We start from the raw sequence: 26333 nt of genomic DNA, 5'->3' as shown, positions 1-26333 counted from the left end.
CATATATGGACACAAAAACATGAACTAACATATGTAAGAAAATACATACAAAAATAGGATATAAAAACGATCCTAAACTGTTAGCCCAAGTGGTTTCTCGAGAAGGGTGTAAGTTGAGATTTACGATTAAAACTTTCGTGCTTATGTGTAAAATTAAAATAAATAATTAATAAACGCACACATTATGATAGAAGACAAAAAAAATTTATTCTTGATGTTTCCCTATTGATAATCACTGCTGAAGAACTTGTGCTATGGGAAAATTTCACAATTAAGCTCTACTAGCTGAAATTTCACACAAAATAGAATAAATGGAAAATATAATAAGAATAAGTAAACTTACAAGCTTGAATATGGATAGCCAACTTTCTGCTAGTAATTTCCAAGTTCCATATCTTTTGTTGCACAAGTGATGAGGGAAAAAGTTTTTGCAGGAGTATATATTTCTCTTAGAAATAGATTTGTGATAGAATTTCAAGTAAAATGATTGTTGAATGCAATAAATTACCAATAAATGTTCACACTCCTAGATGTGTTTGGAGGGGTAGTTATATGTTTTCCAAACAAACTAGCCATTTTTGCCCATTTAAAAAAAAACTACAAAATTATCGATCGATCACTAGAAAGGTATGATCGTTCTACCATGTGTAACGGCTATATTTTTTGAGTCTCCCAAGAAACTTCTCAATTCATTAGGAGAGGGCATACCAGGGTGGGCCATGGGAGTATAACCTCCACCAATGAATTTCATATTTTTTTGTCTTATCTACTATCTGAGAGAGCCCTTGTTTTATCATTTATCTAATCTTCGTTTTCAAAAACAAAAAGAAACGGCAAAGATGGAGAATAGATTAATTGTCAAGAACCTGATGACATATTTTTAATTCGAATTCTTCTAGAGAAGGCTTTGGATCTCTACTCCAAGATCCAGAATCCTCACGGATTTAAATTTTTTATCATCTTAATTCCTTAAAGAGGATTTCTCCTGTGTTTTATCCTGTGTCCATTCGTTCGTCCCCTTGGCGTGTCAGTTCTCCTCTGACCTTGACACCTGATACCACATGTCGATCGGCCGACCTCTGGTTGTAAAATTCTCCGGCGATTCTACTCCAGGAGCGGATAAAATTGGAACGAAGGGGGTCTTCGTGATTGTATGGTTTTCTACTCGAATCTATTTGTGACTTGCCGACTTCTTCTGTTTACTTAAATCTTTTTTAGATACCTCAAATTAGTTATCCGACCTGCGAATTTTAATCTGACTTGATCGATCTAATTCATATTTTTATATATCTGATTCAGATCAGAGTGGAGTAAAAAAATTCCTGTGTGGGTGGACTTTCTTCGCTGAGAATGAAAGAGAAGGCAACTTTGCACAGCATTTAACACGAAGAAAAGATCTCTGCGGAGGATCCTGTTCCATTCGTAATTGAAGGTAAAACGATGAGCCGGTCACGGATAATCCCATTAAATTAAACTGTTTTATCTGTTGTAAATTCACCCCCTTTTTTTTTTTTTCCTATAAAGTATAAAGCCGGCGTTGCACGACGGATTCCCAGCGAGTCCATTTCAGAGTCCATTTCAGATTATAGAAATGCGAATCGGATTAGAGTCCAATTGCAAAAATTTTGGGGGACTGAAAATCAAAACGAAGGAAATGATAATACAGATGCGGCTCTGAGAGTGGAATCAGAAAGGACAACCCAGGACCAGACAAACAGGTCCGGCCACAAAGTCATCGTTTTCAACCTCTTGCAAACAAGAACAGGAGTTCACTTTCGGAAGTATTGAAAGCGTAGTACATAATGAAATGAAAATAAAATGGGGTTGTGGGATTTATAAATCTATCCCCAGCTCAGCTTGTTTTCGCCCAGGCTTGATTTTCCATAAATTGTGTCGTCTACCGAAGATTCATCGCAGATTTCTATGTTAAGTTTGTTCATAAAGCCGTAACTGTTGCCAGTCGTATATTCTTTGAGACCCAGAAGTGAATCCGTTACTAATTCGATCAATTCCTCTTCTTTTTCTTTTACTTTTTTGGTTAGAGAACATTAATGGGATTCGAAGAGAAAAATGGGGAAGAGGATGTGGCGCCGGCGGCAGTGCCGCTCGGAGGGGTATTCCGGTATAACTCGCCGCTGGTGCAGGTGGCCCTGATCGGGTTGGTATGCTTCTGCTGCCCGGGGATGTTCAACGCCCTCAGCGGCATGGGTGGTGGAGGGCAGGTCGATCCCACGGCAGCTAATAACGCTAACACAGCCCTCTACACGACCTTTGCCATCTTCGGCGTCCTCGGTGGCGGCATCTACAATATTCTGGGTCCCCGTCTGACCCTCTTCTCCGGCTGTCTCACCTATGTTCTCTACGCCGGCTCCTTCCTTTATTATAACCATTACCAGCACCAGGCCTTCGCCATCGTCTCCGGCGCCATCCTAGGCGTAGGCGCTGGCCTCCTCTGGGCCGGCCAGGGGGCCATCATGACCTCCTACCCTGTGCCCGCGCGGAGGGGTACCTACATTTCACTCTTCTGGAGCGTCTTCAACATGGGCGGCGTCATCGGCGGACTGATCCCCTTTGCCCTCAACTACAACCGCATAGAGGCAAAATCCGTGAACGACGGTACTTACATCGGCTTCATGTGCTTCATGTTCGCCGGCGCCATCCTGTCCCTCGCCATCCTCCACCCCAGCAAGGTCGTCCGGGACGACGGCACCCGCGCCACCAACATCAAATACTCTAGCGTCTCCACCGAAGCCGTCGAGATCCTCAAGCTCTTCCGCAACTGGAAGATGCGCCTCATCGTCCCTGCCGCTTGGGCCAGCAACTTCTTCTATACTTACCAATTCAATAACGTGAACGCGGTGAAGTTCAGTCTGAGAACGAGGGGACTGAACAATGTTTTCTATTGGGGGGCACAGATGATAGGATCGGTGGCGATCGGCTATGTACTAGATTTCAGTTTCAAGAGCAGAAGGACGAGGGGGATCGTGGGGATCATCGCTGTCGCTGTATTGGGGACTGCGATTTGGGGTGGTGGGCTTGCATTTCAGCTGAATTACACGCATGATGATTTGCCCAAGAAATTGGATTTTAAGAAATCTGGTAGCGAGTATGCCGGACCCTTTGTGTTATATTTTTGTTACGGATTGTTGGACGCCATGTTTCAGAGTTTGTGTTACTGGGTGATTGGCACCTTGGCTGACGACTCTGAGACACTAAGCAGGTACTAATCAGTCCTTTTTTTCCGTTCATCTTCTTCTCTTTACTACGAATTCCTCTGTTTTCTTGAAACTGTCATCTGACATCTCTAAGGCTTGGGAACTTTTTCTCTGTTACTCAATCTCCTCTCTCTGTCTCTGGATAATTTTAGAATTTCCCAGAAATCACTGTGCATCAATCACCTTCCAGTACCCAATTTTTTGGTTATCCACTTTGTTGAAACTGTTCTGTACAATTAGTGATTATGCAATTTGAGTTGATGCAAAATTTGCTGACCATGACAGGTATAGTGGGTTTTACAAAGGAATACAGAGTGCAGGAGCAGCAGTGGCTTGGCAAGTGGATTCACACAACACGCCCTTACTCTCCCAGTTAATTATAAATTGGGTCCTCACTACAGCGAGCTATCCACTGTTGATTTTACTGGTTGTTTTGGCCGTAAAGGATGAAGACACAGTTGATGAGCAGGAAGCAATTAGTGCTGCTCCACCATCAGGTCCTTGATGATTTTTGTGTTTTTTTTTTTTTTTGTGTTTTTGGGTTGTAGTGGTGAAGAACAGTAGTAATGTGAAACGCGGTATAGCTACTCTTGTTTTCTTTTCTCTTGTCAATCTTTGGATCTTTTCTTTTGCTCTCTTGTTTTGAAGGGATATGAGAACCAATTATACAGGAGCATATTGAGTATCCTAATTAGATATAAAAATACAAGAATCCCCCATGGGGTAATATAATTGATTTCTGAAATTGATCGTTCTAATTTAAACTGAAAAATATTTGAACTCTATGAATCAATGTTTTGTTTAGGGCAGCATGAGTAGCAGTGTAGTGGGTTTTAAGGTATTGAAAATGTTGTCATATAGGGTAATAAGTCAAATAATTTACTAGAAGCTCTCCGAGGGCTTAATATCATACTAAAGTAGTATGTTACAAGCAAAGTTTCCTTCTTATGAGAAAGCCTTACAAATGAGTTCAAAAAATTCATCCATATAGGGAGTAGGGTGTGAGGATGCAAGGGTTCCGTTATACAAAGACATCGACGACATTCTAGATTTTTTTCCCTTGTTGAGAAATTTCAGTCAAAGTTACAAGGAGGAATGTATAGGATTGGAATCTTAACGAGTGAGTCTGTAGGACTTCTTGAATAACTAGAAAAGTCGATTAGCCATATTGAATTTCAGTTATGGGCCAATTAGTGAATTTATAAGTAATAATAGTGACTAAAATATTCGAGACTTGGACTAAGAGTCTTATAATAGATTAATGTTAAACACCTAGACAATACTACCCAAAAGACCGTTTTTTTGGGGTAGTATTGGCTAACTGCTGTTATGGTATCAGAGTTGGGCACGCCACGTCCTGTGTTTGAATCCCGTGAGAGGCGGTCAAGAATGGACAAGGTGGGTATCAGAGTAGTTCTGTCCACTCTTTTAGGCGGTAGTTTTCCGCACCTAATAATTATACCCCAACTGTAGTAGTGGGGGAATCTAGGCCTCAGCTAGATGACTAGGAGAGGAAAAATAATTGTGCCTAAATATTAGTAGGGAGCATGGGCCTTGCATGGTTGTCTCAGGATATTGATAAAATGATGTGGACTTCTCTTGGGATGCCAATTGGGGAATTAGGGCCTCTTTCGAGACACTGATTGAGGGTTGTGGACTGGCTACTATTATGTTTATGAACTTACTAAGTCCAACTTTGGAAAATGCTACGCCTCATCCATAGAGAGGAATAAAGTTCTTATTGGGAAACCAATAAGCGTATGTGTGTCTGACTCGAACAACTACACGAGAGATAAAGACCTTATTGGGAAAAAAACAATAAAAGTATGTGTATATGTGTAGAACAACCACTACATGAGGAATAAGGACCATATTGCTATGTGTGTGTACTATTAAATGAGTGATGAGGACTTTATTAGGAAACCAATATGGATGTGTGTGTGTGTGTAGAACAACCATTACCTAAGAAATAAGTACACATGTACAAGGGAAAACTTGTAGTTTGAGTTGATTATGATTTGGACTCACTATATGGTTTTATAGTTTTATTTGTGACTCGGAGTAGAACTTACTGAGTTCACTCGCACACATGTTGAAACATCATCAGAGCATTGGGGGATAGACTGAGTAGTGCCAACGAGGGACAGAAATCATATCCTAGGGTTATTTCCTAGACTTCTGTTGCCATTTGCCATTTGCCACTTGCCTGTCACCGTTCTCCGCTGAAATGAACGAGGCGAAGGGAACATACATGGTGTTTCGAGCTCCTTCGTTTTAGCTATTAACTCGTAAAAGCCAGCAGAGTGCCATTATTGTAAGAGACGGCAGAGGGGTTGGAGATGTTCCTGCCAAGCAGTGCTACATTTGTGAGATTTTTCTCGAAGAAAAGGAGTCCGAACCTGAGGAAGATCAATCCCAAAGTACCTCCCCAGGAGGCCATGGGCATTGCCAAAGGTCTCTACGGGATCATAAAGGATCACGGCCCCATCACCGTCTCCAACACTTGGAACATTGCCAAGGTAAAAAACATGAACTCTAAAACCCTCATCTAAAACCCCCATCTGTTAAGCTTTTATCTTTCTCATCTTGTTTCCTTATTCTTTTGCCTAAACCTTGTAGTCATTGTGGTTTGCGGCAAGTAGCACTTTCGCGATTTGATTTGATTTGATTTGCTTGGTAGGTGACGCGGTTGTATCAGTTGGTTATAGGAATCTAAAGCCCTTTAGTTTTTCAGTCAACGTATATTGAAATAACGTGTTGATGCTACAAAGGTAACTTAGCTAATCGTATGCGGTGACAATTTGTTTTTTGCGCCTACTTGAAATTTCAGCTGGATCCTGGTATCCTGTTGACCCTGTCTTTTTGGGTTTTAAGCGGCATAAATTGTTTTCTGGAATATGCTGAATCTAGACCTGGATAATTTTTTGAAGAGTTTGAGCTGTTCCTTATTGTTGTCGCTTGGGCTGTGTGGCCACAAATGTTATTACTTCTACGAACATTTGTGCAGTAGCTAGACCTATTTCGTGGAGGCTTTTCTTAGTGTAAGGAATGGATGAGAGCTTAATAAAACAAATGGCGAAGTGGAGAGAAGTTGTATTTAGAATCAAAAGTGGGCATCCTCTGTTCTCTGACGAGTTCTGACTTTGGGTTGGCTGTTCCAAAGTCATGATGATGGGATTAAAAAGGATTTTCAGACAGAAAAACATATGGAGTCCGAAAATTGAAATAGAATACTGTAATCCTAGACAGGATTTGAAGCTTTTGTTTCAGTTCATTTTGTTTTATGTATGCACTACTTGTGTAAATACTAAATAGCAATATGCAGTTCTGTATTTGTAATATCTTTCTAAACGTTTAGTGGTTTTTCACTTTGTGGGACCAAATTCTTCTGGGCAGAATTAGATGGATATCCATGATGGATCATGACCCCTTTTCAGGGCAAAGTGTTGATAGTTTACTCTTGAAATTATTTTCTTGCACAAAACTATCCTATTTCCTGACAGGAGAACAGGCGTTGATGTTTGTTGATTAGTCATTTTTCTGATAATTGCATTTTAACCGATTGACATACCTCAATTTCACTTTCAAAGAAAAAAAAAAAAAGTTCTTCAATGCTGTATGTGTCGATCCTTCAAGACATGATACATATTATGGATTCTCTGATTAAAAGCAAAGTTTCTGCTCTTGCTTTCCTTTGACATATTTTTGAAGTTCTCTCTGAGGAATGTTTTACCTCATTTTGATATTCAATTATTTTGGAGCATGATCAGTTTAAAAAAGGTTCATGTTTTTGCTTTCCTTGTAAAATTTCTTTTCATTCAGTTCTCTTTAAGTAGATGCCCCAATCCTCGTATTTTTCATGTTGTTTTCTTTGTAATTTTACTATTATTACTTGTAATTGATCTCGTTCACATTTTTTGATTTTTTGTTTCTCCTTTGTTCAATCAAGTGTCAGTTACAGTATATGCTGTTGCAAATGTGAAAGAAACATGCTTGTTTTTTGCTTTGTTGGACATTCTTAGTGCTTGAAGATATTATCTATTTGTTTCTCGTCTAATCTTTTCTAGGAATGGACTGTTTTGTTGCCCTGAAATTGTTTTTTTTTTTTTTTTGTTTCTTATGATAGTTGATGGTGATTCTTCTCTGTTCTGTTCCTTTTTCCTTTTCTCTCTTAGACTACTGCCATTAAGAAGTTTATTGAAATATCAAAGCAGGAAGGACCTGTTTTACCTTGCTCCTTGGTTTCAAGTGTATAATTTCCCTCTTGAACGTTTTGATCTTCTTCTTTGTTTCTCATTTTGGTAAAATCATTTAATTATTTGGGGGATTAATAGGGTACTAAAGAGATGAAGTATGTCTTTGTAATTCTCTCTTTTTGGTTCAGTTGCAATGTGGTATACATGTAATTAAAATGCTTTTCATTTCAAATATTAAAATTTAACACTTTGAGGTCACCAACTCTGCACAACTAACTGATTGTTCAAGACATCTCATTTTTTGGAATTTTTTAAACACAGATACTTGTTTTATCTTCTCAGGGCCTCTTTGTATGGTTTATTAGGATTGTATAATCTAAATTTCCTCATCTTAATCAGTCTTTTTGGAGATGCTTGCTGCGGGCATTTGACCATTTAACTGGATGATGAGGCATGCCTCCTCGAGTTCTCTCATGCAAGGTTAAATGGTTGAGGAACTAAAACAGACCAATTACTGTATCCTCATCCTGTCATATTGTAAATTTGTATCGTTGATTTTGTAACAGAGCAGTCCACCAACTAACTGTTGAAACAGATATCTATTGGTAATAATTTTTGTTAGTTGTATTTTCTTTTGAATGAAAAAATCTCATGCTGAATTTGATCAGGCTCAAAGCACTAACTGTTGTCTTTTCTTTCATGTACTTTATTATCATGCAAATGGTATTACTTGTCCGAACTGAACACACTTATGTTTGATAGAAGATGTAATTTAGATGTTTATATAGTGTTATTCAGAAGACAAAAGAACTTTGGTTGTTTACACCCTTCTGACTTAATTGTTTACTTTACTGATTTTTTGCCTTTGCATCAATTGCCACAGGATGCTGGTATTAGCGGATTGAACAGCAAAACTCATATGAAGATCATGCTAAAATGGATGAGGGGAAGGAAACTACTGAAGCTGTTTTGTACTTTTGTGGGTTCTAATAAAAAATTTCTTCATTCAGTCTTGCCTGAAGAGCTTCCAAATGAAAAATCTAGTGCTTCTTCAGTCCCTATAGTTGAAACTGCAAAAGCCTTCTGAGAGATGATAGATAAGGGATTCACGATGATAATCTTTGTTAACTGAGTTTCCACCTTGACAGTTTCTCTTTTTTGTTCTCTCGTAGTCTTTTCTTTCTGTGCAAAGCTTGCAGTACCTTTTCCAACGAAAGCCTGGGTTCACATGTAGGGCAGGAAGTCAGTCTCATATGGAATCTCTTTTTTTGAATCTCAAATGTCTTCCTTTATGATCATTGTGGACTCCACTCATACAGTGAACATGTTATCCATAGCAATTGTAGCTCAAAGTGTCAAGAACTTCATTGGCTTCTTCTCGAAATTGATGCTGAATAATTGGGTTCTGTAGCGTCTGCAGAAGAGTTTTGAAGTATCAGAAACAAGTAAGCCCTTTTGCTTAGTTTCCAATTCTCACCGCATTACTAGACAATAACAAAATCTACTACATCTGTATTACGTTTTAAGGAAGCATGAGAAACACAAAAAAGTAAAGAACAGGTGGAGTTTTATGCTAAAATCGGCTCGGTCAGACAACTTTTACCCGTTATAGTAAATAGGGACACATGGAAACACAAATAAGAACTTGAAAAATGAATAACGTGGTGGATATTTATGAGTTATCATAATTTCTTAATGGTATGATAATATCATTCTATAGTATTTTAAAATTATTCAATAATATTCTATAATATTTACAAATTAATCAAACTAATTTCATTGCAGATGATTAGAATAATATAAAACATATTCATCAAGTCCAAATTCACCAAACACCCTTGGTAGAGCCCCATATGACTTCACAATTATTGCAAACCGTATTTCGTTAGCGATGGGGTCAGGTTTCGTTGGTTAATGGATGCCCGGTAGGCGACTCAGCCTAGTTTGAAGTGGACTCAACCCACCTATTAGCCCCATAAACCCTTAACTCTAAACCTTAACTCCCAAAACCTAAACCATAAACTTTTTACACTAAACCCCCTAAACCCCATAAAAGATGACCTACGGTTTTCAAATGATATTGGTGTTCATTCACCACTAACGGCCTAATCGAATGAACTATGTAATATATGTAAACTTCATTTCAATTTCATTAGCCTAATTTCATTTTTGACTAAGCTATATCTTTAAGAGGTTAAAAAGGAACAAAATGTTGTCATATGAAACTGTTCTTAAGACTGCAAAAGTCTTATTAGAGGAATGTCTGAATATTAAGCTTGGATTTGAAGTAGACTTTCTTTTGACAAATGCACTAATGGAAAATGTGGGAAAATGGACGATGTGCTTAAAATATTTCATGAAATTGGAAAAAGATCTAGATTATCATGAAACATTGGCAAATCCATGTTTGCCAGACATGGGTCCTTTTTCCAAAGGCAGGGAAACATTTCAAGAAATGGTGATCACCCTTGTTTCCATTCTCTGTACATGTATTGGTTTAGTGGTTGCTGGTCTGAACTACTGTTACTCAAATGAGTTCAGAATTCTGGATTTTGCCCAGGATAGAGCATTGTTGTTTGCGTAGTAGATCTCCTGAGAAGATATCAAGGAGGCTTCTTGGTGCAGAGTAGATCTTCTTGGTGGGTTCAAAAAAATTAAAACAATATCTAAAACTAAAAAAATTAAACACACCCTTTCAAAACAATATCTCAATGAGTGATAAAGTTGAAATTGGAATCAAATATAAAATCACATCATTGTGACACGAACGATAGTAATGCAATCTAAATAACTAAAAAAATGAAGACCCACCAGCCGTAAAATCAAACCAGATATCTCCACTCACTAATCACGGCTCCTCCTCATCTATTTCTCACTAAATTCCAATATTTTTTCAATCCCGATGCATTTTTAGGCCTGCAATACCAGAGAGAAGATCATGCCATCATTAGCCTCACCACGTAAAGAGCTTCCCCCATCATTGCGCACACACCCGATTCGATCCATAAACGATTCGCCGACAGAAGCGAGCACGGAGCACTTCTCCCTTAGATGACATAATTGAAGCCAAAGGAAAGGAGATCCCCCTGCGTGTTCACTGTACCTGCAGCTCGGGGGAAGGGAGGGACTAAATAGCTAATTGGTGGACTCAATCTGGGCACAGTGGAAACATCATTACACACGGCTTAAGGGTAATAAATCTGATGATTAAACAAACTGGGGGATCATGATGTGGGTAATGTTACTCTGGGTTTACAGCAAAGAAACAAGCAGCATTGGCCTGCAGTGAAGAAGCAACCGGAGTGTATAAGTAAACATCAGAGTTTCCATTTAGTTCCAGTTATGAGCCATTTTGGTTGATAAAAAAAGGTTTAATTCCCCTGAGTAAAGTAGCAAAAAGAGGTTTGGTGGCTTCGGATCAGTGGATGATTAAAAAGTTAAACCATGATTAGATGGGAATCAAATAGCAGGCCACCACCGGAGCTTGCTCGGCGGCATGTGTCAACACGCTGCGGGCATTCGTGGGCGGTCCCTATGAACACTAATCATTTCATTAATGATTTTGCTTTGTTGGTGAATAGTTCAGTAGGGAGAAGGACAATCTCTCTGTGTTTGTGGACCGGTCAACGTGACAGGGCTCGGGTATTTTGACAAGATCAGGTGCTTGTCATATCAAAGCCAAACCGACCCAACATTTTGCAGTTCAGGGTTTTTTATCCGACTCTGTTTCATGGAGTAGATGGTTCAGATCGAAAGATGATCAACAAAATCAAGAGATGTACCAGTACTGGACGCAAACTGAATGCCTTCCGCGGGAAACATGGACAGGGAAAATGGTGGAGAAAAAAAAAAATGAGCTGCTTATTTTAGCTGTTAGCCGTCAAGCTTCTCTCTCATCTGAGTCCGTCAATATAAAAAGGGTCTCTTGTGCTTCGACCTCCAAATCTGACTAAACTCCGAGTTCCGAGTTCCGAGTTCCAACACCTGTAGCAATGGGAAATCTGATAAATATGCTCATTGCATTTCTTGTTCCTCTCCCTTCCGTAGCCTTCTATCTCACATTCCTATGCACTCTCCAACAATCTCATGATGCTCCTGGTTCTATTTTTCAATGGTGCTCAAGGCACCCGCTTTTTCTGGCGAACATCCTCTTCTTCGTCAATGTCGACGTCGTTTTCTGGCTCATTGGCCTCCTTCAGTCCAGCCACTGGGTACTCATAGAAATTGCAATTGAGAAAGAAAACTTAGTTGTACGTAGTATGTTTAAGTGTGTTCCTGTTTTCATGCTGGTGTTGTTTGCTTCTCGTGCAGTTAATTGATTTGTACTGGACTTTGGTTCCTGTGATGCTTGTTCACTACTATGCGAGCCACCCATATGCCAAATTCAACTTTGCCAGGTCGTTAGTTGTGACTTTGCTGACCTGGGTGTGGAGCATCAGGCTCACGCATAACTATTTCAGGAGGGAGAAATGGCAGTGGGGAGCCAGGGAAGACTGGAGGTTCAGCGATATGCGAAGGAAATATGGAAAGAGTTGGTGGTGGGTTTCCTTCTTCGCAGTTTACCTCGTGCAGCAGGTAAAGATGTCTCCCTGTTCTTGTCCCCCCAAATGGCAGTTTTTTGGGGAAATTATCTCCAGTTTTCTTATGTATTAGACAAGTAATTGATCTACTACTGAACTCAGGGGTCGGAGAATAAAAGTCTACAATCTACTACACTTGGTTGCTTGGAGGATCATTAGTTAGTACGATGGCTATTGGAATGGCCGCCCTTGTGGTTCTTTTGGCTTTTTCAAAAATGTTATCAGTGGGATTAGTTTAGTTTTTTCAAGAATTGTTTGTGGAGGAGAAGATGATTTAATCATAAGAACTTTTCTCTCAAACTTATTGAAATATACTACTTGTTTTACATTTTTGTTTCAGCTTAAGACAGAATTGGTTATCTTACATCTCAAGGGTGTGATCATTTAACATATATGCGTGAAATCAGTTGGTTGGGCAGCTCTTACTACTAATATCTTTGGAAGTTATTAACTGACCAATCTGATGTTTGTTCTGCTTGAGAAAGTGTCTGAAAGACTAAACACAACAGTTCTAGTAATCAATTATGGTCAAAGCAACTTTAACTGGGCTTGATTTCTCTCATTTATCCATGTCACAGGTCTTTCTGGTCGGCATTTGTCTTCCTATGTATGCTGTATACTCGAGTGAAGAACCATGGAACATTTGGGACACAGTTGCTACATTAGTTTGCATAAGCGGAATAGTTATTGCTTACTTTGCTGATACACAGCTCTTTAACTATGTTGAAAGAAATAGAAAACTAAAAGAACTTGGAGAACCTCCTGTGTCCAATCTTGATAAGGGCCTATGGAGGTATTCTCGCCATCCGAACTACTTTGGAGAGCAGTTGTGGTGGTGGGGCCTTGTTATTTATGGATGGAATTTGGGGCATTGGTGGACCTTCATTGGATCACTTGTTAATAGTCTGTGCTTGGCATATGTAACGGGTCTTGTAGAACGCCGAATGCTAAAACGGGAAGACAGAGCTGAAGCTTACAGGTTGTACCAGAAGACCACTTCGGTATGGATTCCTTGGTTTAGATCAAACCTGGCTGGAACAAAAGACAAGAACACCTAAAATGATCCTTCTTGTGTTTAGTAAGAGATCTTTCCTGTTTGTTTCTGTCTGTTTGGTGAATTTCCTATTATGCATGTAATTTGTTAATGTTGGCAAGTTAGTTTTTTTCACTAATAAATTATACCAGTGTTGATTAGTGAATTTTGATGCAGCTAAACTATCTTTTTTCTCTTAAAACTGTTTTTGATTTTGTGGACTTTGACATGATAAGACTTGGTACATGTTTGAAATACCCATACTTCAAAAGGTACTGTAATCCACATCACAAACTCAACCAACTAATGGAAACCATGCCTCGACAGTGGATTCATAAAACATCCAGCAATTTATAAAGGTCTTTCTATAGGTACAGTTTCATAACTTGTACCCAGAGGAATTCATGGAATTCCCATCATGTTGTTTATGAAAGGGAGAAATTTATGGCAAAGAAGCATTTTGAGTAACAGATGGATGTCATGTACCATGGCCTTAATCTCTCTGCAGCAGAGTATCAGATGTTCAATGGTGTTTTACTGCTCACTTGGACAAGCATTTTTCTTTAGTTTTAATTAGTGGCTTCCTACCTGTTTTTAGTGCTGCTGCATAAATCGGGGTCCATACTCGTTGATCTTAGATCTCTGTCTTCAAGTTTTAATGCAATTTGGTTACTGTCCACCTTTTCATTCTTCAGTCTTGCACTTCTGTGAACCACATTTCGATAGGCATCTTGTTATCATGCTATGGTTTTTGGTCATATGGAAGGCGGAGTCTGTTTTCAGCACGAGTGCAAGTAAAGATTTTGTGTAGAACAGAATCTGGGAGGAGAGTCTCTTTCTTATCCATTTCTGTGGAGCTGGCTAGGAATTTCTTGTATTAGACTGCTGTGGATGTCCTGTTTCCATGGTTCATGCCAATGAGTGAAGCCCTTCAGCCTTCTATAGTATAACTTTGAAAGCCCTGCATGTTCCTGGGGAATGGCCAGCAGTCATACCACTTCACCCAGTAGCAGACACTGTACAGGCAAACACACTACTATGTGGATTAATCACCAGGTGCATCCTTTGCTCAATAAGAGCAATTGGTTTTCTGTTTCAAACCCTTGGGGTTTATTGAATTCAATTCCAAGTATTGCTTCTTCACCTGACAATCAGCCCCTCTGAACTAGTTGAAACAAGTTTTGATTAGGTAAAACTTATCGTAGGGCATTTATTTATTTGTTTTGGAGCATTTGTCTCTTTAACGTTTAAAAAGTATCTTTATCTGTTTGTGAGTAACTTGAAGTAGAGTGGGGCAGCCTCTGAGATTTAAGAAAAGAATCTTACCTTATGGATTCATCAAGTTTGGTGGAAAAGAAATCCATTAGTGACACTCCCAGGAGCAGATTCTTTTGATTTTTTATATACAAGACTAGGATGAGGGCCTCAATTCTATATACAAGACTTTATTCTGTCCTTTTCTTACCTACCAAGTATCATATCATACGAGAAGCGCCAAGCTTTTATAAAGTAAAGGGAAAACAACTTCTTCTGGTCTGCTTGCTTCAATACATCTAAAACTTGATTAATCACCTGACGGGATGGGAAATTTACTCTATGCTAAGAATTCACATCTCACTGTTTTATCTATTACGAGTGGACGAGTGTTCTTTGTCATTTTCTCGTGCAGTTTGTGACTCTTGTTTCTCTGACATCGTTCCTACATTATCTGGTTACGGTAACAACCGGAAAAAAACTGCATATAAAAATGGAGGGTATCATCCCGATCCAATCTTCGACGTTGCAGCATGTCTAAAATCGAAATGGCACTTATGGGGATCTGAGTTTCAGTTTAAACCATCAGTTTTGGGTATCTGAGCCCAGGCTTCTTATTCTGCACGCTTACGCTACTAGCTTTTTTCGAGCTTCACATCTATTGATCTCAGTGGAAATTTCCCGGGTCTGTCATAAAAAAAAGAAAAATCATAGGGTCGTCCAAGAATATATCTTGTTCATTTGGAATGATCCAAACATGTGCCCTGAAACATATAAATAGTCCGGGTTTTCCTCTGTCTTCTTCATTTCCTGATTCAAGTGGTGGTCAACATAAGCAAAACGTTTCTCCGAGAAGGACGCTCAGTAGGACGAGCGTCGACAGAATAGGATAGTTCATCCGACGCGTGATTTTTTTCTCGTTTCATGGTCGAGGAGGGTAAATATACTGAGAGAGAAGCTGCAGAACAGACAGGTAATATTCGTCTTCTAATACGCCGGATGTATATGCTTTTTTCTTTGCCTTCTTTGATATTCTCTTCCGGTTTTAATGGGTGCCAAGGTGGTGAGTTCTTCCTGGAACGGAGTTTACATCTTTCTTCATCTTTCTTGTGACATGGTTTGCGATTTTGAATGTCTCTTGGTGGTAGCCAATTACGTTGTTTTTCACTGTAAGGATATTGCTTAAAGATTGGAGAGGAATAAATTGCCTTGTGAATTAAGCAAAGCGAAGATTTTAATTTCATCTAAAGGTGCTAATCCTTTCATTTGATCACACAGTATATTCATTGACATAGTTGGTATTTAATATTATTAGCCAGAGGTTATCGGGCAAGCTTGAACATGGTAGTGCAGATATTGGAGGCTAACTACATCAGACTCCAGGAACAAAGTCACTTGCTTTTGAAACTAGCTTTACAGCAGACAAAGAAGTGCTGGTGAAACCGTAATGCCAATATGTCACGGCGTTGATTCTAACAATTTAAAGTATAATTCTTTGATGGGAGTAAGTTTTCTAAATAAATTTATATTGCAATGAACAACAATTATAACTAAAAACTGGACAGGTCATTCTACTCTACTCTTTCCTCCCACAAGTGATTGAATGACCTCAGAGGGATTTGAAGGCTTCGGTTTCTGTGCCCACCGTCTTGTCCCACACCAAGGCATGTCCTTTTGTCTTCAATTTGTCAAGTGAAGATGAGATTTTGGTCAAGTAATCTTCATGACCGTAGAGCTTATTTCATGGTTTCTTGGATGTGTTAATGCATGCAAAAGAGGTTACTTTGTACGTATTTGAATTATGTATAATTTTTTGAGAATATCTGCTCTATAATGGCAACAGAAGATTTCACAGAATTTGTTAGCTCTAATCATAGTTTACTCTATTTTTTTTTTTAATTGGAAGAGACCCAATAGTTTGCTAGTGCATATGTGTGGCACTCAATCTTAGCAGTTTTATTTGACCCAGTAGTGATGTCATATGATTTTGAACAGAAGCTACTCTTTGTTCAGATTAACTGCAAAATCTTCCAGTTCTGATGGCGAAAGATGACAATGGTTCTCCCATGGTTTGCCCATTTGAGTTGCAGAGAAAACGAATCATTTGGATCTTAGGACTGAGCAGTCTCTGTGTTGTTATCTATGTGCTGCTTGCTTGGCAAAGTGTCACTTCTTTGCCACTCAATTTGTCTGGAACTTATAACAGAGCCCATTCTGAGTCAGGATCAAAATCTAGATCTTCTAGCCTACCTTTCTCATCTTCAGAATCTCTTGGGTTCACAGCCGGTCTTCCTGGATCCACCAATGGCACTTTTGGTGGCTCCAAATTGTTCCCTCCATGCAGTATGAAATTTAGTGAATATACTCCGTGTCAAGACCCAAAAAGAGCCAGGAAGTTCACTAAGATGATGCTAGTGTATAGACAGCGACATTGCCCTGCCAAGGATGAGCTTCTGTTGTGCTTGATTCCAGCACCACCGAATTACAAGAAACCTTTTATGTGGCCACAGAGCAGAGATTATGCTTGGTATGATAATATCCCTCATAAGGAGCTCAGTATTAAGAAGGCTGCCCAAAACTGGGTTCAGGTCGAGGGTGATCAGTTTAGATTCCCAGGAGGTGGTACCATGTTTCCTCGAGGAGCTGATACTTATATTGATAATATCAATGATCTCATTCCTTTAACTTCTGGGGAAATCAGGACTGCTATTGATACAGGATGTGGAGTAAGAACAATGCAAAACATACTCTCCTACAATTTGCTGACAGTTCTGTTTGAATGTTTTAATTTCACTTGTCTTTCTTTGGTTACTGATATCTGTATTGTTGAGATGTTGTTAAAGGTGGCAAGCTGGGGAGCGTATCTAATGGACAGAGATATTTTGACATTGTCTTTTGCTCCAAGAGATGGCCATGAAGCACAGGTCCAGTTTGCTTTGGAAAGAGGAGTGCCAGCAATGATTGGAGTACTGGCAACAGAACGAGTTCCATACCCTGCAAGATCATTTGATATGGCTCACTGTTCTCGCTGTTTGATCCCTTGGTATAACCATGGTAAGTTGTCAAGTATTATTGAATAGCATTTTAGATGTCAACTAAGAGTACATCCAGTGCTTCTCTGTATGACTTTGAAATGATTTTACATGTTAGATCATGACCATGTTTTTTCTTTGTGTGCTAGTTCAGATGGTCTTTATCTGCTTGAAGTAGACAGAATTCTAAGGCCAGGAGGCTATTGGATCCTCTCTGGTCCACCAATACGATGGAAAGAACACTGGAGAGGTTGGGAAAGGACCCAAGAAGATTTAAAGCAAGAACAAGATGCTATTGAAGAGCTGGCAAAGAGGCTTTGCTGGAAAAAACTAATTGAAAAGGGTGATCTCGCTATTTGGCAGAAACCAATCAATCATATTGACTGTATAAGGAATATAGACATGTACAAAACACCCAACATCTGCAAAAAAGGCAACACTGATTCAGCCTGGTAAGAGCCATAACCAAGTTTGATTTATCATGTGTCTATAACTCCGTAAGAATACCATGTTGTTGTACTTGTTCTACTTTTAAATTATCATGAAACTCAAACAGTCCCAGCAATGGTAATTCAGTCGAACTCAATTTGTTAATTTGAACCATACTTATATGCATGTGCTATGTGTGATTCTCTTTATATCAAAAGGTATAAAAAACTGGACCCTTGCATAACCCCATTGCCAGGGGTTAGCACCCAAGACGAAATCGCTGGAGGGGCTTTGGAGAAGTGGCCAGCAAGAGCATTTGTCATTCCTCCTAGAATAAGGAGTGGCTCTCTCCCTGGGATCACCCAAGAGAAATTCCAAGAAGATAATGAGCAATGGAAGCAGTGGATGATGCACTATAAAAGGACCATCGCTTCTCTTTCAAAAGGACAAATCAGAAACATAATGGACATGAATGCCCACTTGGGAGGGTTCGCAGCAGCAATGATGAAGGACCCAGTGTGGGTTATGAATGTGGTTCCTGTTGATCTGGAAATTGATACTCTGGGAGTTATATACGAGCGAGGGTTCATCGGAACATATCAAGACTGGTGTGAAGCATTCTCAACATACCCAAGAACTTATGACCTCATCCATGCTGCTGGGTTGTTCTCCATCTATCTGGACAGGTAAAACTAGCGAAGAATAACGCTAATATTTTGAGTTTTTCTTGTATGTCCAATTTGTTTCACATTTAAATTCCAGTTTTAGTGAGTTATTTTTTCTCCTCAGTCACTGGTTGTCTATGAATATAATTTATGTTTTTCACTTCCCTCGAATAGAAAGATTATGTACCTAATTGTTCCATATTAAAAAGGTTTCATCTCATGCATGCAGTTTGTTTGAGTTCTAAATATTCCCTCTTATTAGGCATATCTTCATCTTATACCTTCACATCCATGAAATAAACATTTTTTTAATTCTTAACAGGTGTGACTTTACCTACATCTTGTTGGAGATGGATAGGATTTTGAGACCAATGGGGACAGTAATATTCAGGGATGTTGACAATGTTCTTATGAAGATTCAAAACATAACAAATAAAATGAGATGGCAGTCACAGATGATGAATCATGAAAATGAGTCTCTTAGCTCCAAGAAAATCCTTGTAGCTGTGAAATCATATTGGACTGGTGATGCTACAAAATAGAAAGTAAGTTTTTTTGTCTTATCCCTGCTCAATCCTGTCACTGCTGTAACATTCAGAAAGATTTTACCAGGTGACATGGCCTTTCTGCAGGTTCTTTGGTTGACTTGGCCAGTTCCTATTCACTGTTTTTAAGTCACAAGGATTCAGCCTATTTATTGTTGACTTGTTGAAGAAACCGACACAAAGCAAACAGGCTCGACATGCAAAGCCAGCATTGTTTCTATTCTTTTGCTTCCATTTTCTCAGAAGAGTGGAGCATCCTGGGAAAGGTGCATCAATTTTTGGAGACAATTGTCATAATAGGAAGAATGATCTCCTTCAAGGGTGCATGACTGTATGAGTCGGAAAATTGCATTCAGTAAGTGAGTGCAGGAGGCAGTGTAATAAACCGGCTATTCTGTAAAACGAACGGAAATAAATGATCCTTTTTTATTCATCTCTCTTTTTCTTGAAGCTTTACATTTTGAAGGGCCTATCTTGGTCATAGCATCTACCATAAGCAACAAGAAATTTCATTCCCTCTCCCTTTCTTGGTCTTTCAACTTCACCATCCATTATTCTTATGATGCTCTTAGCAAACTTTTGTTCTAACCTAATTTTCTTGCTCATCAGCCTCTGCCAGCCAAGCGCATTGGCGAATACTATATGTTATTTAAATGACAAAGAAGTTATCTGTTTCACTCTTGTTGGATTTTCATGTCAATACGGAATGGTTAGTAAGTGCACAGAGTTGTGATGCTTTAGAGTCCCTGTGATGTTAGTTGCTACTTGTCCCACCTCAAATTTCAACTTTCTGAGTGAGATGGTTGTGATTTGTTTTTATGTATGCGAGCTTCAGTTTTTCCGGATCCCATGAAGGATTGATAGCTTTAGCTGTAAGCAGGAATTATGTTAATTGAGTTTTTTTATGATTGAATTGACCTACAACATAGATGCTCGCGTAGTAAAGGATCGAGATTGCCTTGATCACCCTACTGGTCGCTGAAAGCCAACTCCTACTCAAGAACAAGAGCAAGTGCTTCGAAAGTATACTCTTATTCTGCTGGGATCTTAAAAGTCTCCATGGCCTTTCCGGCATCGCGCCTTGAGGGACAAAGTTCGATCATAAAGCAATTTTCCTGGCTTTCAAAACGCCTATTTTCCTACCATCAGGCAGCTAGAAGAAGAAAATTTTGAATTCAGCTCAGAGAACGGACGGAGGCCGTGTTAGATATTCTGGTAAGAGCTCAAATAATTGTCATTCAATATGTTGCTCTTAATCATTTTGTTGAACCTTGCCACAAACAAACTGCAGAAAAGTCTGAGAGGGTACTTGTAAATTTAAGATTCAGAAAATTTGAAATCTACCAGAAGGCGTAAATAGAAAAACTTATCAGTAAGACTTGATATTTATTCTGAATTAGGAAACTAGATAAAGAGATAAAATCCACAAAAAAAGGGGAAAAGATAAAGGATCGAATTCCACAGAGTAGAGATGTTACAGATGACTACCGTAAATCATTAGAAAGCAAACACTGTCAGAATCGAAGAACGTGGCAATAGATGATTAGCAAAGAAACTTCTCGGAGCACTTGCAATAAATCATTTGGCTATTTGGTGTTCATTCTTTATGCAGAGATGGCAGCGGCTGCAATATCTTTGTTCTCCGAGTTATCGGATTCTTTGGAGTCAGCAGAAACATTTGGTTTCTCTGTTGCCGCAGCATTTCCGGCGACCTCGACAATTTCAGGCTCCGCAGCTGGCTTGTCTTCCTTCACCTTGGCTTCTTGAGTCTCATTCTTCTCCTCAGCAATGTGGGCCTCAATGCGGATGGATTGAGAGACCTCAGCAGGGTCTACTGCTTCCTTTGTAGCTTCAAGTGGAACTTCTTGGGTGGAGTCAGCAGTGAAGGGGTCTGCTGTCCCCGAGGTAGGAGCATCTGCCTTTGGATCTGAAAGATCCACCAAAGGCTCTGCATTACTGGCCTCGCCGGCATCAACCTGCAATAAACGCAAACCCAATTACATTTGAAACTCTTTAAAGGATGAATAGGAAGGAGAGGAAAGAATGGAGAAGAAGCGCACTTGTTTGGGAGGAACGCCAGTCTGGTCCTGGACGGCTGGGATTTCAGCCGGCATGACCTCCTGATCGGAATCTCTTGGTCTGCTAGCGCACCCCCCCATGATTATTACTGAAGAAACTCGGATGCAAGGCAAAGAGGAAGTCTACAGTGAAGGTACATAAAGAGTTGGCGGAAGAGATGGTGAGCGGTGGGGATGAAGAGAAGGGATACGGGTTCAAATTTTGTGGAGGAAATTTCTGTTTGCTGTTATTCGCAGGCAGAGGTTGGACTTGGACCTGTTCGGATTCTTGAGAAACGGAGAAACACCTTTCCGGGAGAGTAGCCGTTGGAGTTCGTTAAGGCCTTTCCAGCGGGTGGAAATATCAAAAGACGGTTGGGACCGCTAAAATGCATTGATATTAAATAAATATTATAAATAAAATTTTATTTAAATGATTAATATTATAAGAGCTCTGTATTTCATCATTTTCATACTCTATTCCCGACTTCTTATTTGTTTTTCCATGATTACGGTAGGTTCCTGGAAATGTACACAGATATGTCCTTGTCTCAATGGCTTATCAATGGGATGGTTCTCCTAGGGGTCGGCATGGGTTAGGTTCCCAAAACCCGAACCCAAAAAATCAAAAAGAACCCGAAACTTAAAATCCAACCCCGACTCGATCACCATCTCCACAACCCCATCCTTTCCCTCATCCCGGTAAACTCGAATTAAACATGACTCTTCTTTACCTCGTCCCCATTGTTGAAGAGTGTCTCGTATAACTCTCACAACAAGAAGTCTCACAAAGCTATAATTAATAAGGTAGAGTCTTACATGCGTCTCACAGAAGGATTTCTCATCGCAGAGTCTCAGTTAATGGTGTTTTAGTTATGTTAGTTTTTTATTTATGTACAGTTGTTCAATTGTTTTAGGACTTATCTTTTAGTGTTTAACTTTGGAGGTTCATTGTACTCAAATTACAACAAGTCAATGAAAATTTTCTCTTTTCTAGAAATTCAACATGGTATTAAAGTGGATTTTGTAAGTTGACTTGGTCAACCAACAAAGATAATATGATCATTTTTCTAATCTACCATCTCTAGTAGTTAAGGTTCGTATTTTATCTTTTTTCTTTCTTTCCAGACTTTGTACCCGTTGTTTTCTTAGTGTTTGCACTAACATACTGAAATTTTCACATTAAAAAATATATATTTATGAAAATTTCTTCGAGTCTACTTTCAAACGCAAAAAATAATTTTGGCAATCGATGTTTTTTATAAATAGAAAATGATATTTGAAGCAGCAAAGGTTAGACTTTTGAAATCTTCTACTTTTGAGGTGTTTTATCTCATCAAGAATGAGACTTTATATGAACAAATATATGTTAAAAAGATAGATATATAAGTCTATTTTTTGACCTATTAAACCAATTCTCAATATGAGTTTTCTAAAGGGGGATATCAATATAAGAAGAATCAATGGTCATGCTGGCCAAAGAAGAAAGAGTATTCAGTTCGGCCAAATTAAAGAGTTTAAACTCTATTAGATTTTTTCTCTCAAAATATTTAAATTCATGTAAAAATATTATACTTTCATGACAATTTGATCTATCTATAAGGAGATGTTCGCATTGGAGTCGACAACAGTTGAGCTATAATGTGAAGAAGTTAAATAGGTCATAACAAATTCAAGAATGAAGTTTTATTTTTATCAAAATAGGTATCAAATAAAATTTCTTTGAGTCTAGTTTCTTAAGAAACAAACGTTTTGTGATTATTATCTATATTGTGGGAGATATTTATATTAGAAATACTAAAGATCAGTTTTGATGAAAATCTCTCATTTTTTCTTATTTTCTCTCTATGCATTGGCACAAATTGAGTTTACTTTTCTCCTAGAATCCTAAATTTTTAGCCAAATTTATCTTCTAATCAGAGAGTTTTGGTCAGAGTTAATCACTCCATGATGTGCTTATTCATGGTATGCAAACATTTCCTGCTTAGATGTTGTTTTCAAGTTGTGCTTTTATGTTACTTGGTTGTGTATCTTACGCATTGTCAACTTTAAAAATTATGGTCACCCCAAAAAATATTTATACTTAATCATATTTATTAAGTTCTACCTTATACTCTCCCCTAGTTTTTTTTAGAAGGTCATATTCTAGATTCTTTTGGAAGGTCATAGTCGCCTCCTTCCGGTTAAAGTTATTTTTTTCTAATATTTCTTCAATTTATCTTCTTCTGTTTTCATCATTTCAAAACAATGCCTAAACCCACTACCTAAAAAGTATTGGAGTGTGCCCAATATACAATTTGAGTCAAATCTTTTATTTTTTACGCAAGAGGTGATTTGTGTTTGAGTTATCCTTAAAAAGTGAATAGTTTCTTTATTAAGCCCTAACGTTGGACAATTTTTTCGCCTTTAAAATTGAGTGGAGTGTGTTTCAGACTATGATCATTTTGACTAGTGTATGAAGTTTTGTCATAGGACTATAAGTGATTTTCTTCTCCCATATTTTATTTTGTCTAAGTTGGGTCTCTATGTTTTTTTTTTATCCTCAGCTTGAGGGGGGAGAAGTAGAAGAATAAGTACAAGAAAGATATATGCTATTTCACATGTTATGCTAATTTTTATGTCATCAAAATATTCAAGAAGGGGAACAACGAAACATGAAGTTTTTGCATCTATGAAGAATTTTTTTTAACAAAAGAAAATTAAAAACTAAGAATTTTTTTATTGCTAACTAAAGTTATAAACTCCAGCTGGAAAGGAAGTATTGAAGAGTAGGTATGAAAGAGTCTTACATGACCCTCACAACAAGAAATCTCACAAAGCTATAATTAATATGGTAGAGTCTTATAAGAGGAGGTTTTACAGAAGTGTTTCAGTTAAAAAAATTTTAGTTATGTTAATCTTCTATTTATGTTCAGTTGTTTAATTATTTTAGGATTTATCTTTTAATTTTTAACTTTGGGCGTAACTAGGATATGGTAATTTAATTATAATTAAATTTTAATTATTTCCGAGACTCATTGTATTAAAATTACAACAAGTCAATGAAGTTTTTATCTTTACTAGAAATTCAACACCTGTAAACCCTACTCACCCTGTCCCTACCCCCACCCCCACCCTGTCCCTACCCGTTTCGTATCCCCGCATCGTCTCCATGGGTTGAGTTTTGGGAAAGTTTTCCCTTACTGGAACCCAACATGGTTTTTTTCCGACTCATCCTGCCCCATCCCCACCCCCACCCTGTCCATACCCCGTTTCATATCCCCGCCTCGTCTCCATGGGTTGAGTTTGGGGAAACTTTTCCCTTACTGGAACCCAACATGGTTTTTTTCCTCACTTTGTCCGACCCCCTCTCTGACCTGGAGGGTGAAACCAGAAACCACCCTTCATTATTAATATATTCCGCCCTTGACCCGTAGGGTGAAACCCCAAACCCATACCGATAATGCGATTCTTTATGATGCTTTCTAGATTCGACCGCTTGGAAGAAATATAAGAGGTTCAATTGCCATGAGATTGAAGAAAGGAGACAAAATGGCGTCCATGGACACAATCACTTTGCATTGCGGAAAGACTTGTAAAAGATTTCAAAAATCTTCAAAACCACTAATGTCTTCGACTTGTTTGTGTTTGTGTAATTAATGTAATTAACATTCTTCTGGAGCTTTGGAACAAAAAAGAGTAGTTTCTGTAATTTGTTATTTAGTTACTTATTTCAAACATCTCATTTCACAGTGAATGAAGAAATTCAAAACTTATAGCCCTTTTAGTGTTCTTCCACAACCTTTCCAAATGAGAGTTTTAAAATGAGTCCTTCGATTAGCAAGTTTGCATGGTTCAGGTCGAAACCTTTCCACCATTCAAGATGAAGAATGAATTGTCAAATCTGGAGTAGTCTATCTGCTCAAGACTAAGAATGTTCTTCCAATGGTTAGATTAAAGAACAGGGGTCAGCTTTCTCAAAATTTTCAGTATCATCAAGTGTTTTCAGTATAACTGGTGTGTATAAATGGAACATAATAAATGATTTGTGACACCCTTTCATTTATATACAGGTTTTATTAATATATTGTTTATTTACCTATTTATGAAATGGTAGAATAGATGATTAGGTGAAAAAAAATCAAATAATAGAAAAAAAACGACTTCAAATTCTTAAAGAAAAAAACTAGTTGAATTTCTGGAAAAGAATATTTTTTACTAACTTGATGTAATTTTAGTATGTTAGAAGGTAGGACCAAACCCACCATGCCCACACGAGATGGCATGATGAGTCATCACATGATGTGGAATCCTCATCACATGAGTTGGAAGATTTGAAAAAATAATTTGATTAATGTAATTGATTGATGTAATTTAGTTAATCATGACTGATGTAATTAGGGATTCTAATTGATTGAGGAGTTCCATAAATATGTAATGAAAAAAAAATATAAATAAGAGTCTTGGTTGAAGTCTTCAATCAAGTTCTCCTCTTCTAAATTTCTTGGAAGAATCTCTCCTAGCCTAAAGTCTCTCTTCTCCATTTTCTCTTCTCTCTATACCCGAGCTCTTTCTTTCTTTGCTCTTTTCTTCTCTTCTCTCTCCCCTCTCTTCTCCTTCTCTCATCTTGCTCGAAGCTTCAAACATGGGCTCCTAAATTCAACAGAATACATAAGCCTCTATTTATAGTAGAATCTGATTACAATTAAACTACCCTTATCCTAATTATACTCAAAGTTCAGTACTAAAAAGAGAACTCATAGAACAATTGAACAACCGAACATAAATAAAAGAATAATATAACTAAAACACCTTTAGTTGAGTCTCTTACGTGAGATTCCTTCTTATGAGACTCCTATAAGACTCCACCATAATAATTATGGTTCTGTTTGAGTTTTTGATATGAGACTCTTTCATACACGCTCTTCAATATATCTCAAACATATATTCACTCAAATAAAAATTTATTGAATTTATCGTATACATAGTTGGGTGATAAGTTAAATGGATACACAATAACCCTTACCCAGTTCTCTTTTACTTAATTATTAGAAAGTAATTGCAAGGCTAAAAAACACGCAGTAAAACTAAAAATGACAGGAAAGGCTACAAGGCCTGAGAGAGGAGGAAGAAAACTAATTCATTGATTCAAATTCCGAACTGTACATACAAAAGCAACTTAAATAGGAAGGCTGGAACAATCCAGAAGATCCAGCTCATCTAGAAAAAAAACAAAAATAACAAAATTCCACTAACTTGTAACAAACTAACAAACTTTGCACAAGTCTCACTCAGCCACTTGGTTGCCAGTTTTCACAATATATTCCTTCATCATTTTAATACTCCCC

The 26333-nt window shown here is 38.2% G+C and overlaps 4 protein-coding genes across 6 annotated transcripts; all 4 read left to right on the top strand.

Moving 5' to 3' along the window:
* Nucleotides 1-1064: 1064 nt before the first annotated feature.
* Nucleotides 1065-3827, top strand: LOC137934786 (UNC93-like protein 1). Of its 2 annotated transcripts, XM_068779312.1 has the most exons (4): nucleotides 1065-1151; nucleotides 1300-1432; nucleotides 2043-3220; nucleotides 3501-3827. In XM_068779312.1, exons 3-4 carry the CDS (start codon nucleotides 2052-2054, stop codon nucleotides 3718-3720), a joined length of 1389 nt encoding a protein of 462 aa, XP_068635413.1. In that variant the 5' UTR covers nucleotides 1065-1151; nucleotides 1300-1432; nucleotides 2043-2051; the 3' UTR covers nucleotides 3721-3827. The 2 variants fall into 2 exon arrangements, with proteins under 2 accessions (XP_068635413.1, XP_068635414.1); XM_068779313.1 differs by lacking the exons at nucleotides 1065-1151; nucleotides 1300-1432 and adding an exon at nucleotides 1569-1718.
* Nucleotides 3828-5372: 1545 nt separating this feature from the next.
* On the top strand, nucleotides 5373-8703 carry LOC137935038 (uncharacterized). The gene is made up of 2 exons (XM_068779674.1): nucleotides 5373-5734; nucleotides 8295-8703. Exons 1-2 carry the CDS (start codon nucleotides 5555-5557, stop codon nucleotides 8496-8498), a joined length of 384 nt encoding a protein of 127 aa, XP_068635775.1. The 5' UTR covers nucleotides 5373-5554; the 3' UTR covers nucleotides 8499-8703.
* A 2559-nt stretch (nucleotides 8704-11262) lies between these two features.
* Nucleotides 11263-13139, top strand: LOC137933930 (uncharacterized protein C594.04c-like). The gene is made up of 3 exons (XM_068778055.1): nucleotides 11263-11622; nucleotides 11723-11986; nucleotides 12570-13139. Exons 1-3 carry the CDS (start codon nucleotides 11404-11406, stop codon nucleotides 13047-13049), a joined length of 963 nt encoding a protein of 320 aa, XP_068634156.1. The 5' UTR covers nucleotides 11263-11403; the 3' UTR covers nucleotides 13050-13139.
* A 1961-nt stretch (nucleotides 13140-15100) lies between these two features.
* Nucleotides 15101-19359, top strand: LOC137933929 (probable methyltransferase PMT18). 2 transcript variants are annotated; one of them, XM_068778054.1, is made up of 7 exons: nucleotides 15101-15251; nucleotides 16292-17004; nucleotides 17122-17332; nucleotides 17465-17762; nucleotides 17958-18425; nucleotides 18727-18949; nucleotides 19037-19359. In XM_068778054.1, exons 2-6 carry the CDS (start codon nucleotides 16318-16320, stop codon nucleotides 18944-18946), a joined length of 1884 nt encoding a protein of 627 aa, XP_068634155.1. In that variant the 5' UTR covers nucleotides 15101-15251; nucleotides 16292-16317; the 3' UTR covers nucleotides 18947-18949; nucleotides 19037-19359. The 2 variants fall into 2 exon arrangements, with proteins under 2 accessions (XP_068634155.1, XP_068634154.1); XM_068778053.1 differs by having other exon boundaries at nucleotides 16292-17332.
* Nucleotides 19360-26333: the final 6974 nt, after the last annotated feature.

Source organism: Aristolochia californica, unplaced genomic scaffold (genome assembly GCF_029961685.1).
Source record: "Aristolochia californica isolate CCGP_79_NKW_82.1479 unplaced genomic scaffold, dmAriCali1.0.hap1 SCAF_6, whole genome shotgun sequence".
Lineage (NCBI taxonomy): Eukaryota > Viridiplantae > Streptophyta > Magnoliopsida > Piperales > Aristolochiaceae > Aristolochia > Aristolochia californica.
The sequence above is the reverse complement of the archived record's forward strand: the minus strand, read 5'-3'. Positions and strand labels throughout refer to the sequence as shown.

What these genes read in the sequence shown, in the direction of transcription:
- LOC137934786 (XM_068779312.1), top strand. Translation starts at nt 2,052, where the DNA reads ATGGGATTCGAAGAGAAAAATGGGGAAGAGGATGTGGCGCCGGCGGCA. An exon ending in GACTCTGAGACACTAAGCAG is followed by an intron (nt 3,221 to 3,500) that starts GTACTAATCAGT and finishes TGACCATGACAG; the next exon opens with GTATAGTGGGTTTTACAAAG.
- LOC137933929 (XM_068778053.1), top strand. Translation starts at nt 16,318, where the DNA reads ATGGCGAAAGATGACAATGGTTCTCCCATGGTTTGCCCATTTGAGTTG. An exon ending in GGCAACACTGATTCAGCCTG is followed by an intron (nt 17,763 to 17,957) that starts GTAAGAGCCATA and finishes TTATATCAAAAG; the next exon opens with GTATAAAAAACTGGACCCTT. An exon ending in TTCTCCATCTATCTGGACAG is followed by an intron (nt 18,426 to 18,726) that starts GTAAAACTAGCG and finishes AATTCTTAACAG; the next exon opens with GTGTGACTTTACCTACATCT.
- LOC137935038 (XM_068779674.1), top strand. Translation starts at nt 5,555, where the DNA reads ATGTTCCTGCCAAGCAGTGCTACATTTGTGAGATTTTTCTCGAAGAAA. An exon ending in ACACTTGGAACATTGCCAAG is followed by an intron (nt 5,735 to 8,294) that starts GTAAAAAACATG and finishes CAATTGCCACAG; the next exon opens with GATGCTGGTATTAGCGGATT.
- LOC137933930 (XM_068778055.1), top strand. Translation starts at nt 11,404, where the DNA reads ATGGGAAATCTGATAAATATGCTCATTGCATTTCTTGTTCCTCTCCCT. An exon ending in TCCTTCAGTCCAGCCACTGG is followed by an intron (nt 11,623 to 11,722) that starts GTACTCATAGAA and finishes CTTCTCGTGCAG; the next exon opens with TTAATTGATTTGTACTGGAC. An exon ending in CAGTTTACCTCGTGCAGCAG is followed by an intron (nt 11,987 to 12,569) that starts GTAAAGATGTCT and finishes TCCATGTCACAG; the next exon opens with GTCTTTCTGGTCGGCATTTG.